Here is a 14,683-nt window from a genome sequence, read left to right on the forward strand (position 1 = left end):
ATTTCTTGTTTCTTCCTGCAATGTCTGTATCACGCATTGGCCTGTGATTATTTCCTTCCTTTTCCTTGTGGAAAATATTCCATAAGGTTCAATGAGAATTCAAAGAGTAAATAAAATGCGATTTTGCCAACGTATACTGTAACAGGGAAGAATTGTGATCCAATTTAAATTGTTCATCTTAACAGAGAGAAATGTAGAATTGTTTCTCTATCATCTGTGAAAAGAAACTTCCTTGTTCATAGATTCAAATAGGTTAGAACGGCAGCTTGAAGATGCAGTGACATTGCGACAGGAACATGAAGATTCCACCCACAAGTTAAAAGGCCTTGAAAAGCAATGCAGGATACTCAGGCAGGAGAAGGAAGATCTTCATAAGGTATTGATTGTTGAAAATGCTTCATTGAAGTATATGTTGCCTAGGAAATAGAGGTATGAAACAGCTGGTTTGGCCAGCCCAGCAACATAATTTAAGAATGGTTATTACTAAAATATGTTGCTTATCATATTTATATCATGTACTTTTTCTCCAGAGCATGGGAATAATATATTTCATTATAATAGGAATTATATAATATAGACATGCCAGTATTTTTAGGTTTACATAAGTCAGCAGTCTTCATGGCTGAGTAGACAATAATCAGGATCTAGCCATAAATCTAGTTTCTTACCCATGAACAACAGATGCCACATTTCATTAAGTTTTACTTCTTCTATTGCTTTCCTCCACACATCAAAGGCAATTTAGAGTAACATTTCAATTGTGGATTAAACTGAATTATATCCTGTATATATTTTTGCATAAGGAAAACCTATACTACATAATTAACATAGTGGTGTACAAAATGTTTTGAATCATAACTCTGTCACTTCAAGCTCAGAACATTTCTGCTAATACCAGAACGGTGTCTAAATGCTTTTCATAAGGCAAAACAGCCTGTTTCAACTTTGGAATGGGATATATGGGTTTCAGAATGGGATGTTTGGAGCTCAAAATATTTGGCACACCACTAATTGTAGTGTTTGGGTGGGATACCATTTGGGAATTCCAGGGCTATAAGGTGGACATGGAAGTCAAAAAAACATCCTAGATGGAGGAAGTTGGCAAATCACTTCCTTAACCAAGCTAAAAATCCTGTACAGATGCAATCATGGAGTCACATTTGTTGTTCAGAGTTACAAAAGGTTGCCTATCCTCAGAGGAAGGCCCGGAGTCTTAACTAAAAACCCATGTACATAACTACCTTAAGGTATTCCCTGTCTTTAATCCGAGTGAGAAAGGGGAAGCTACTATTCCTGTGTAATCTCTAAAGAATATACAATCACCAAGAGTAAAGATTTTACTTATTTCTTATCCCATGGCTCCTTTTGCCAGGAATTGCAGCAAAACCTTGCAATTTATATTCCTTTTCTGCTTCTGGGAAGGAAAGGATCTGCAGAATGCAAGTGGAAAGTAAAAGCAGCAACCACAGAAGAATAAAAAAAATCTTTATTTTTTTTCCTTTGAAGATGGAGGAGAAAAAAAGAGAGAAGGAAGTAGAACAGATGTGAGAATGGAGGAAAGATAAGGAAAAGAGAAAGAATCAGCTGATGCTAGTTAGCTACAGTGTATAAATGGGATGAGTAAAAGATAGGAAAAGAAAGAGAAATAGATTTAAAAAGTGTAAAGAAGAGGAAAAAGAGAGAAATTTAAATATATATAATGTATTGGGCATATCAAGCTGGTGATGTAATAAAAACCAATATTAGCTTTCTATTGAAATGTTCTTAATACTTTGCCTCTCCCTGAGGATACCTGGGAGAGGCAAAGTCACTCTCCCAAATTTGCAAGATATAAGTGTAGCATGCTTCTGTACACTTTGCTAGAGTACTATTTGACTTTAACCAAACGTATCTTAAACTCAGTATAGCTTTTAAACTGATTTGGGCCTTTTCTTTCACTAGCAACTCCTTGAGGCATCTGAAAGATTAAAGATACAGTCGAAAGAATTAAAGGATGCTCATCAGCAAAGAAAGCTAGCAATGCAGGAGTTCTCAGAACTGAATGAGAGGATGGCAGACTTGCGTTCTTACAAGCAGAAACTCTCTCGACAACTCCGTGACAAAGAGGAAGAAGTGGAAGTGATCATGCAGAAAACTGACTCTATGAGACAAGAAATGCGTAAATTGGAAAAAGCAAGGAAAGAGGTAGCTCAGCAGGGTATTTGAGGATAATGGATTTTAACTGCTGCTGATACTTAGAAAAGTTAGTCTGGTTTGCAGATACAGTATACTCAGCTGTTTAATTTTGTGTGTTTGTGTGAAAGTCTTAATGCTTCTACTTTGGAAGATTATGTAGAGAAAGAAAGTGTGAAGTATTTATTGAATGGGTACAGTTTATTATAATGTCTACATTCATAACAATTTTCTGGATTACGGTTTTACTCACCCCACCTCACATGTCTATAAGAAGGCACTTTTATTGTTAGAATTTTTATTTAATCATAAAGATACCATATTTTTCCATTCTTTATACCGATACATATCTACATATCAAACAGTTTATTTTTAAAACATAATAGAATCTGCTTCTTATTTGTGGTGTACGCTTGCTATAAAAATAATATAACCTAGGTTCAGTGAAGTCATAAGGATATGGTAGAAACCACAACAATGAAAATAAGGTATGACAAAACTTTTTTAAGTTTCAGAAATAAATTATGAGGATATGTGTATACTTATATGGGCCTGGTTTTACACTCTATTTTCCTTTTCCTGTAAGTCTTGATGTTTATTGTTTGGACATTACCTTATTTTTTAGTAGTTAAAGGATTTTGTACAACAACTAGTTCCTTTTGATGTTGTAGAATTAATAATGGCTAAGCTCAAGTTGTTTCTATAATTAGGCTTATTTTTTTCTTTTTATAGCTAGAAGGACAGCTTGATGATGCACTAGCAGAAGTATCAAAAGAGCGGAAACTTAGAGAATGTAGTGAAAAGGCAGCTAAACAGCTGGAAAATGAACTGGAAACACTAAAGGTGACAATATGTTATGAATTATTAAGCCATCTGAGGCTTACTTTATTTGGGAAGAACAAGAAGTGTGGGTGTTTAATATACTCCATTTTACAGTTGCAAACTAGCCATATTCTAGAATTCAGCTTCTCTGAATTCTCAATAAAATTATTATTCATGAGTTTCAATATATTCATATTGAAACATCTAAAACCAAATTGGCATCATATGCATTTTCATTTATAGTCAGTTGTATATATTAGACCAGACATGTCAAACACAAGTCCTGGGGGCCCGGATCTGGCCCGTGAAGTGGTTTCATGTGGCCCGCGAAGCCATCCTGGAAACAGTGAGGGTACGGCCCCCACTGCCTTGGCCCTGGCCCAGAGACCCTCCTTCTGCCAGAGACGCCCAGATCTGTCCCACTCCTGCCCAGGCCCCCATAGGCTTGATGCGAACGATGTAGAGCTGGCCATGCCCACCCAGTAGGTCATACGCACTTTAGCCATGCCCACCCAGTAGGCCACGCCCACCCAGCCCCCTGAGGGCAACCGCAATGTTGATGCGGCCCTCAATGAAATTGAGTTTGACACCCCTGTATTAGACATTCCATAAAAATGTTGGGTTAGGTGGTATGCTCCCAGTCTCATGATGGAAAATTGTATTTATGGGAGTATATTAACTATTACTTCATGTCTTATATACTTGAAAAGTTACCTACATTTTATTTATTTATTGTTTTAATTTCAACTCACTATGTGACTCCAGGCATCTTAACAAAAAGTTACCAACAGCAGCATTTAAATGAGTTCACACAGCCTTGTGGTTCAGACCCTGGGAGAACAGCCTGGTTTTCAAGTATTTGAAAAGACATTTGAGACCATCAAAATAATTCAGGGAATGCTCTTCCATAGAGGGTAGATATTTTCTGACAGTGATAACAGTTAATCAGTGGAACAGTTTGCCTCCAGAAATTGTAGGCACTCATCCCTGGAGATTTTCAAGAAGAGACTGGACAGCCCTTTGTCTGGAATCGTATAGGATCTCCTGCCATGGAAAGGGGATCCAACCCTATTCCGTGTTCTATATTCTGTGGTAACAAAGAAATCATAACTCCTAAGTCCCATAAAATGAGGCTTCTTAGTAGACAGAACCCAGAGCACAACAACCTTATTAGATTGTAACACAGGTAATTGGAGACATATGAAGTGCATTGCAGAAATCCAGATAAGAGGTGAGTATAGTGTGAACAACTTTGAGTAAGGCCTCTTGATTCTTGAATGGATGTAACTGGCACACAAGATGCATTTATGCAGAGAACCTCCTAACCTAACTAGCCACCATTTACTCTTCAAGCAGAAGCCAAGAATCAAGGAGGAGCTCAGATTGTTCACCGGTTCTGTTTAGGGCAGGGCAATCTACCATTCTTATGGCTTAGAATTCCAGGAATTCCAAATTCTTGTTGCTTCAAAGAGCTAACTTGATACATTTGAAGCATCCCGATTTGTCTCTTAGTTCAATCAGATCTTTAGTTTTAATATTAAGGAGACAAACTTTTACATGCCCCCCCCCCCTTTTTTTTAACAATTTCTGCTCCTTTGCAGGTAAAGCAAGGAGGGCGCAGTGCAGGAATGGCCATGCAGGAGCATCAACAGGAGCTAGCTAAAGTGAACTCAGAGCTTCAGAATAAAATTTCATTTTATGAAGAAGAGTTGGTCAGGCGAGAAGCTTCCCATGTCTTGGAAGTAAAAAATGTGAAAAAGGAGGCACATGATTTAGAAAGCCATCAGCTTGCACTTCAAAAAGAAATCATGGTATTAAAAGATAAACTGGATAAGGCAAAACGAGAGAAGTAAGTACTGTGTAAAATTGTACTTTGAAAGCTTATGTTTTTAATTGTTCAAAAAGTATCTGAAATCCAAAAGTAAACTAAAAAAAGATGTTAGCAAACTTTGAATTAGCATTTATGGGATTTTATTTCAATTCTAGGCACAGTGAGATGGAAGAAGCTGTGGGAACTCTAAAAGACAAATATGAACGAGAGAGAACAATGTTGTTTGAAGATAATAAGAAATTAGCAACTGAAAATGAAAAGGTAATTGAGATTATACAGGATTATTTTTTAATTTCAAATAGTATGTAAATTCAGATTGTTTTCAATTTTTAAAAAAAAAATCAAGAAAGAGTAGCTATATTTCTGAACTTTGTGTGTGTGTGTGTGAATATTCCTATGCCAAGTAGAACTTTGATGAATTATTTTGCTTATTTTCTTTTAAATATCACATATGTAAGCACTTTGTCTGGTATAGAGCTTTCACTGCTTGGTACCCAATCTGGCATGTTGCAAGCAGTTTGCACATAGCTTGAATGGGCTGTAAGTTACATTAAATTACATTTATGAAAACTGCTAATTAATACATTCTGTTGTCACAGCTTTGTTCCTTTGTCGATAAACTGACATCACAAAACAGACAGCTAGAGGATGACCTTCAGGATTTGGCAGGAAAAAAGGAATCTGTGGCCCATTGGGAAGCTCAGATTGCAGAAATCATTCAGTGGTATGTACCCTTTGGGATCCAGTTGGAGCTTTCTCAACAGAAGAGAATTGAAATGTATCATTTTGTGAATGTGATCAAGTTCATAAATTACACATAGCAGCAAATGTTAATAAGTTAAAATATTGTCTTCTCTTTTTTCCCCACCATTACAAGCAATTTATCAATTTCATATTGACTAATTTCTCTACAATGAGAACAACTAAATCTTAGTTTTGATTATTGCCTAAATAGCAACTAAAAGGTTTTCGCAATGGCTCTCCTTCATTTTGCTATTTCAATATTTTTTTACTAAAAAACCTGAGAGCTCTGGTACCAGATAAGTAAAATGAAACAATGTTGAACCTTTACATATTTTCTTAAATTACATGATGACAAAGCCAAAATAGTAAAGGAATTTGTATCCCTTTCCAACAGAGCTTCATTATCCCCCATTATAACATTCTTCATAAATTTAATAGTCAGTCTGAATAGAAAAAAATATTACATTCTTCAGTGATCCCCAATGTGAAGGATTTGTCTGAGGGCAGCAAAACCTTATTATATTTCCTCTCTTTCATATTTTTATAAATAACTCAAAGCAACAAGTATATATAATACTCCTATCTCCCCACCATTTTGTACGGGCTTAAAAATAAAATTCTATCTTTATTTTTTATTAGCAAGTGTGATTGGATACACAAGGAATTTGTCTCTGGCGCATAAGCTGTCAATGTACATGCAAGCAGCAAGTGATAAATCATGATCTTAAACATAAAACACAATCATCATCAATCATAAGATACAAACTCAGTGATACTCATAGGATACTAAATAAGCAAACAACATAAATCATGAGAATACAAATAAAATTATAAGATGCTAAGGAAATAGATAATAGAAAAGATGAAAAGATGAGAAGGATAATAGGTAATACAGCCTTACTAGATGGTTTGACAACCCTAGGGCATATTTAATATTAATAATATTAATATTAACAGCAAATAAATATCAGAAACCTCAAGAGGAATTTCCAACTATTTATTTTTTAAGGCAGAGTCTCTCCCAAGTATTTTCACCAGCTGGATTGTATTGAAATAAGCTACCCACAGACTTCAGTTCCATATCTTTCTTGTATATGACTACAGTTCTTTCCATTACTGTCTCAGTCTTTCCATCCCACAACCTTTCCTATTGTTGAGTTGAAGGATGGGAGGAATTTAAACTCTTGGGGAAAAACATAAATATAGGGCTCAGTTTCTCTGTGTTGCAGAAGGCAGTTCCTGTGTGTCTTCATTGTTGTCTTCAGTAAAGTGGCTAATCTGTGTTGTGTCTGCCTGCCAAAGCAAGTTTATGAATATGGGTCAAATGTCAAGTTAGATGTGACTTCTTGTTGTTGTTGTTATTATTATTATTCTTGATTGAAATATAAGGTTCTAAAGAATAATATTCATGGAGGGAGTTTTCTCTGAACTACTGAACTAGCTTACTGTCTCTCTCATAGTCCTGAACATTGTAAGTAAACTAGCTGGTTTAAATAATGTTTTGCTTTTGTCTTATTTCATTTTAATTTTTGAAGGAACTGAAAGGGTCTTCCTTTGAAAGCCTAACTGGGCAGAAAAAAAGATTTAAATGGATCATATTTCAGGAGCCACATTATACATGAGATTTCCTTACCCTGAAAACATGAGGAAAAGAATTTCAAATATGTGTTCAGAATTTTTTGTGTTCCTAACCAACAGTATTGGTAAAATATACCGTAAATGTTTCCACTGTAGAAGAAATACATTATAAGTGAAATAAAGTTGAAAAGGGTTATGTTGATCCCAAACAACAAAACTGTAAACATGGAAAGAGCCACAGAATTGGTAAAAATTGTTTAATCAATAGGTAGAGAATCTCTGCTAGTTTCAAATCTATGGTATATTTTCATTCAAGAGCTTAGTTTATTAGTTTGAACGCTGTTTTACTAGTCTTTTACTGTGACTGAATGCATATAAAACATTTTCAATTAACCACCTATGTAAAGTAATGTTTCTGATATGCTCACACTAGGGTGAGTGATGAAAAAGATGCACGTGGCTATCTTCAGGCACTAGCTTCTAAGATGACAGAAGAACTTGAATCTTTAAAAAGCTCTAGTCTGGGATCAAGAACACTGGTGAGCATGGAAATGTACATGATTAATTAATGGGAAAGCTTTATAATGTATGGTGTCTCTGATGGTGTAATTGCAATGCAGTCACTATCAGCTGTATCTGCTGGTGTCCTACTTAGATGCCATGGGAGAGTGAAGAGTTCAGCATTAAATGTGGCCCTCATAGTCCAACAGAGCCATTGCATCGTCTTCTGAACTACTCCATGGCACTTGATATAATGTTTATAACTGTGAAAAGTCCTCTCACTCTTTTTTGCTGGCCTCTGTAAGGGAGAGTCTGCTGCTCTAAAAGGAGAGGAAACAGTAGTTTATTATTCGGTTGTGATGTTTTTAAAACTTGATACACTGGAAATGAGACCATGTTAAGGAATCCTTTCCATATGATGGCTCAGATCATCAGTCTGTTTAACTCACCAACCTAGGCGGATAGCTTAAGAAGTTCACAAGTAAGATATGAATTAAATTGTTTGCTACTCTTGTTGCTCCCAGTCTGTCCTTTTTATATGCTGCTTCTCTATGTAGTTATCCTATATCAGGGGTCTTCAAACTTGGCCCTTTTATGACTTGTGGACATCAACTCCCAGAATTCCTCAGGCAGCATGCCTGGCTGGGGAATTCTGGGAGTTGAAGTCCACAAGTCATAAAAGGGCCAAGTTTGAAGACCCCTGTCCTTTATAGTCACTGAGTGACAATTCCATGATCTATGTGTTCACATCTTCAGCCTATGATTTCCACAAATAAATTATGCATTGAATGAAAGATTTATACTTTATTCAAAGTTATCTGCTGGTGAGTTCTCATTGGATAAGATCTGAGTTCTGCTATTATGAGAGATGAAGAAAAAAATCTTCATCTGCTTTCTCAGTATTATATACACTTTCTCAATTTTCATTATACCTCCTTTTACTAACCCTATTTTCCAGATTAGAAACACTTGACCAATTTGGATTTTTATGCCTTTTTGACTATTGTGATATTTCTTCTTTGAGACAAAGTTACTCCCTCAATATGAATCCTTTTATATTTTCCACCAACCCTGCTTCATGGTTCTAAATCAAGACTGAAACTAATCACATTTGATTTAACCCCTCAATAATCCTTAAGAATTAAATAGCTATTTATAGAGTGCTGTAGTTCTTTTATGGACAGCTTTTATTTCATTTCCTTTCATTTTTGTTTTAAATACTACCTATTTTGAAATCTTATTTTGGAAGAATAACTAGATTATAACATTTGAAGGAAGAATAGACGATAATTATTAGACGCTATGAGAAAAGCAGGAATTGGAGATGATATACAACCCAAAGAAGTAGAATATAGATTTGGCAATGTTTTGTAAGACAGGAAGTGGTTTCATTTGATGTTCCCTTTGCTCTTTTCCACCACCTTTTAATATATTAGGAAAGAAAATTTTTTACCTATTACACCCCAAGGAAAGAGTGGTACTCCTGAGACCTGCAAGTTTAATAGAGGTCCATAATGCAACATTCTGGTTAAGTGTTGCTGGCATTGCTCTCTCTTTTTTTCCCCAGATTCTATTTATGTGTTTCTGATAAGAATGTAAATTTAACTGAAATCAATAGGAAGTGATACAGATATAAAGAGTTATTCTGATTTTTTTCCCCAATTGTACAAGGTTTCTCAAATTAAACACACACTTATCATATGTTCAAGTGAAATTTTTGAATTTTTGTTAATATTTAAAATGTTATTAATGTTTAAAATGCTTTTAATAATGTAGAGGAAATAACAAGTGCTTGATGTAACAGGATCCACTCTGGAAAGTGAGACGTAGTCAGAAGCTGGATATGTCAGCAAGGCTGGAATTGCAGTCTGCTCTTGATGCTGAAATACGTGCCAAACAGCTAGTTCAAGAAGAATTAAGGAAAGTTAAAGATGCCAATCTGTCCTTTGAAAGGTAATTTTTAAAAGCGGTGACCCCTGTATAATGATGTATTTTAACATATATTGAAGGTTTTTTTAAAAAAATGCTGATATGTTTTAGGCATTTGTTTCTTTCAGCAACTGGTATTTAATTTAATTTAATTTAATTGGCATAACTGTCTTTAGTATTGGAGGCAGTATATCACGCTCATGAATTATAATCATGAATAACACCTCTATTATGGAAATGAACAACTAAAATTAAAAAGGTTGGAAGAAGCACTCAACAAAGAACAGAGGCAGTAAAATTAACATGTTTAATATGTTCCTGTGTTTCCATTTTATTATTTAGCAAACTAAAGGAATCTGAAGCAAGAAATCAGGAACTCTTGGAAGAAGTTGAAGGTTTAAAGAAGAAACTGGAGGAAAAATACCAATCTGACGCAGGTGAAGTTTTAGCCAACATATGATTACAGAATGATTACTCTTATTGGTTTATGTATTTATTTATGTATTTATTTTTTAGGTCTTAAACTTTCAGATTTCCAAGATTCCATATTTCAGTACTTCAATACCTCTCCTCTTGCACATGATCTAACTTTCAGAGTAAGTATTAAAATGTGATTACAAACATTTGCCAAAGATAACATAGAAATGCATGTTGAATTGGAGTGCAGAGTCTATACATAAAAACATTGGTCTTTTACAAACTTACTAAACACATTTCATAACTTATTCTCATATACCACTTGCACCTTCCTTAACTTGTAACAGTGGCAGGTGTGGTGGTACTGTTCCTACTGAGGTTAGATTATTTTATTATGTATACTTTTATGTTATGGTTTGCTATATTATTTATATATTATTTATTTTTATGTAACTTGAAGCATGGGAAACAAATGAAAAATGGTGAAGACAGGATTTAAACTTCTGTGTTAGGTTGAAATATTTCCTATACTATAATTTCCACTTTAAAAATCTCTCTTCAGTATCTTTTGTTTCATCGTCAGCTTAATTCTTCCACATCCTTTGTGAAACCACATCCCTCACTAAAGGGAAAATTCACTTGTATCTTCTGGAATTCTTTACCTTTCATTCTCTCGCAGACGTGGGCATACAGATTTCTTTCTATACTATCTCTTTCCATTAAGAAAACAAACCAAGTATTATTAAAATAGTAAAGAGGAAGAGATTTTGAGCAAGGAGATCCATACCTTAGAAGCTCTACTAGTCTAGTATATTAACCAGGTACCTGACAAGCATTATAGCACGCAGTTGTTTTTGCCTAATAGAAAAAACCCTCCTTATATTTATACCATTTTTATTAAAAAAATATAATCCATTCTTGATTAATATAGCCACTTAAACTAATGCATTCTTATTATTTCACATTAACAGGTGCTAAATCCAAAGTGTGTTTATCAGTGTTATCATTAGTATTAATTTAAATGTGATACTAAACCTGCAGTGGATCTGTTGGTTAGAAATGATATGAAAAGGCCATTTCACAAGAGAAAGAAAAATATGTCAAGATTTACCATTTTGAGGATCAGCTTATCCATCTTTTGCCCGTCAAATGCCCAGAAAAGATCACAGATTGGATGAAAATAGCCATACCCAGCTTTTTCTATCATAATGGTAGTGTCTGTTTGTAAAATTGTGTTCCACAATTTAAGCCTTTCACAGACTCTTTGATTTAAATTTCAGGTGCACGTGACTGGAGCATTTACAAATAAACAGTTTTCCCTTGAGGTCAATAAAGAAAAGTATCATACTGAATTATTAATATTAAATTCCTCACTCTTGATCTCACTGAATTTTGTGGCTCATTCTATAAAACGTGCAAAGTTGATATTGTAAATAATATCATATGTGAGAATAAAATACAAGATTTATTTTTCAATATCTCAGCAGCATTTGTACATATCATTTAGTTGTAATGTCTGGCTCCCTTATTTCCTTTCCAGATGTTATGCTAACTGCCGAGAAAAAGACAAACAGGTTTTAAGTCTTTAAATGAATAAAGTAGAAATTTGCACTGTTTATTTCCCTGTCGGTTTCTAGCTGCTATAAAACAATAAATTACATTCCCTACATAGTTAAAAGCTTTAAATGACACAGGCTGCACTTTTAATGAAAATCAAGCATTATTCTTCACCAGATACTCCTTTAGGATATGCTTATGTATACATATGTACATTTTCTTTTAAACACGTACTCATGGTAGCTTCCAAATACGATAGTACAAACGAAAAACTGAATATGGAGCTGACAACAATTTTTGAAAGTCTATTCTTCACATTAATTTCTTCACTTAAATCCATTTCATTTGCTATATTTAGTATAATTAGCATATTCACATTCTCTCCAGTTCACCTTTATTGAAATCCAGAGTTTCAGTCGGTATAGCCTTTTCCACTAAAATCACTATCCTCTCTTTCAGTGAATCCAATGTTTTCAGAGAGACCCTTTGCTCAGAAATTCTTATTGTTGCTATTGTATCAGAGAAAAGGCATAGTTTTCCATCTGGTCCGATCTTCGAGAAGCTGATAATGTCTCAAATGTCTCCTTGCTTTACTGACCACCTTCTTCAATATTATTGTATTATGGCAAGGCTGGGACCCAAGAATTCAGCGCTCCTTCTGAAAGTTTCCATTTCAGTAGCAAAGTGATTTGTATGATGGTGCAGAAGTTCAAAATCATTTTAACTAGAAGAAGCAGTCTACTAGCTACAAGATGTTAATAATTCATCAGTTCTCATCTTTAGGCTTTCAGTACTGCTGAAGGTAACAGAAGACTCCTGAGTCAAGGTGACTATTGTGTCATTAATCTTTCACTGTTAAAAATCTTCACATAATGGAAGAGGAGAGAAAGCAATTCCTATTCCAACATTCGTCTTCTAGGTCTATTGTAGTCAAGGTATCTCAGTCAGGCTTCTACTGTCCAAAATATTCAATAGTAGGCAGTTAGACAATTTCAGCAGCAGTTTGTCAGGACATCAGTAAAGTGTCCACCTCAGAAGCATTTGGAGGTGTACGCTATCAAATATGAAGGGAAAAATGCCATAACTTTGGGGAATAAAGTTTGCCTTTATTTTCATTCCACTTGCCAGAGAGATTTTTAAGTTTTCAAGCAGAAGCAGAATTTGTTAAGAATTTTTAAAAAAATGGAAATAAAAAATCTTCACACTCTTGTTCAAATGCCAGGTTTCTGACAGGTAAAAAAAATCAGACCAAGATTAAAAATGTGCAATGCTTGTATAAGTCTGCACATCCTCTTATAAGTAGGGATGTGATTGTGTTCAGAATTAATCACATTGAAACTGATGGTAAATAGTAGTCAGAACATACCAACCATTAATTAAATTGACTCCGATCAAGCCGAATAAAGTTTAGCTGTAGGACATTTCTGACATTACCACAGTTGCCTCTTCCAGCAAAAGCCATGGTCTGCAAAGAGCTTACAAAGCATCCAAGGGATCTCATTGTTGGAAGGTATCAGTTAGGAATCGGGAACAAAAAAATTCCAAGGCTTTGGATATACCATGGAACAAGTGAAGACAGTCATCAACAACTGGACAAAATATGGCACAACAGTGACATTTGAAACAACTTTCTGGTTTTGGAGGGCATTATAGGAAGTCTGCTAGTCTGACTCCCTCTTTCTTATGCAAAGAGATTGAGAGTATGTCTCTGGAGGATTGTATTCCCACTTTCTTTTTGAGTTTTTTTCACCTTTCCCAGAAATAATGGCAGGTTCAGGCCTGTACTGAATATTCTCCATCTTAACTTCTACTTTAACTGCTCTGCTTCATCTTTGTTGATATTGTTCTTACTCTCCTGTAAGACAATGCATATACATTGCCTTGAAAAATGCCTGTTTTTTTCCATTTTTATTATTATTAAATTTATTTGCCACCCATGTTGCCATGGAACCACTGGGAAGCTTACAATGATAGAATATAAAATTATAAATATATATATAAATATAGCAATAGTAAAACAATGAAACAATAACAAATAAATAATGAAAACACAGCAATATGAATTTAAAAAAATGGAGAGGAAGGGAGCAGGATGCATGGGGGGCGGGAGAGTGGAGTTTACTTTTACTCCACCTCCAGTACTATTGCATCTTCCTTTATTTTATAGTATAGGGACTTTATACCATCTCAACATTTCCCATTAATCACAAGGGCTGGATATAAATGGAATTAAAATAAATAAATAAATAAAACTTTGTGGGGTTTTTTTCAATGGATGGCACCAGGCCCATTCATTCCCACTGGTGGCCCAGTGGTTAGAATGCAGTACTGCAGGCTGCTTCTGCTGACTGGCAGCTGCCTGTTTGGCAGTTCAGTTCTCACCAGCTGAAGGTTGATTCAAACCTTCCATCCTTCCGAGGTTGTTAAAATGAGGTCCCAGATTGTTTGGGGCAATATGCTGACTCTGTAAACTGCTTAGAGAGGGCTGTAAAGCACTGTGAAACGGTATATAAATCTAATTGCTATTGCTAAGTGCTATTGTTATTCTCCATGTTTAAGATAGCATTTTTGTATCAATTGACTATATCCTCACTGCTTATTCCTGTTATCTTTTTAATCATGTAGCCAGAACATTCTACTCTTGCACATCCTAAATCTTTCCTTATTATGACAAAAGATGATGATGATAATAATAATAATAATAATAATAATTAATAATAATAATAATAATAATAATAATAATAATAATAATAATAATAATAATAATAATAATAATAATAATAATTTGGAAGGGACCTTGGAGGTCATCTAGTCCAACCCCCCTGCTTCTCTCCTTGACTAGTTTCCATCCATTGCTTCTTGTCCTGCTTTCAGGTGCTGTGGAGAATAGCTTGACTCCCTCTTCTTTGTGGCAGCCCCTGAGATATTGGAACACTGCTATCATGTCACCCCTCACCCTTCTCTTCGTTAAACTACACTTACCCAATTCCAGCAAACATTCCCTATATGTTTTAGCCTCCAGTCCCCTGATCATCTTTGTTGCCCTTGTCTGTACCCTTCCTAGAGTCTCAACATCTTTTTTACATCGTGGTAACCAAAACTGGATGCAGTATTCCAGGTGTGGCCTTACCA

The 14,683-nt window shown here is 35.0% G+C and overlaps 1 protein-coding gene across 3 annotated transcripts in view; it reads left to right on the forward strand.

Moving 5' to 3' along the window:
- CDC42BPB (CDC42 binding protein kinase beta) overlaps window positions 1–14,683 on the forward strand; it is a 101,968-nt gene that overhangs the window by 51,918 nt on the left and 35,367 nt on the right. For all 3 annotated transcript variants that reach the window (XM_081343473.1, XM_081343471.1, XM_081343472.1), the window contains exons 12-21: window positions 243–376; window positions 1,942–2,184; window positions 2,905–3,015; window positions 4,596–4,843; window positions 4,981–5,086; window positions 5,425–5,549; window positions 7,581–7,686; window positions 9,453–9,601; window positions 9,920–10,014; window positions 10,094–10,173. In XM_081343473.1, the coding sequence (XP_081199599.1) occupies window positions 243–376; window positions 1,942–2,184; window positions 2,905–3,015; window positions 4,596–4,843; window positions 4,981–5,086; window positions 5,425–5,549; window positions 7,581–7,686; window positions 9,453–9,601; window positions 9,920–10,014; window positions 10,094–10,173 (1,397 nt within the window). The remainder of the gene's footprint in view (window positions 1–242; window positions 377–1,941; window positions 2,185–2,904; window positions 3,016–4,595; window positions 4,844–4,980; window positions 5,087–5,424; window positions 5,550–7,580; window positions 7,687–9,452; window positions 9,602–9,919; window positions 10,015–10,093; window positions 10,174–14,683) is intronic.

The sequence above is a fragment of the Vipera berus genome (genome assembly GCF_964194415.1).
Source record: "Vipera berus genome assembly, chromosome: 1".
NCBI lineage: Eukaryota > Metazoa > Chordata > Lepidosauria > Squamata > Viperidae > Vipera > Vipera berus.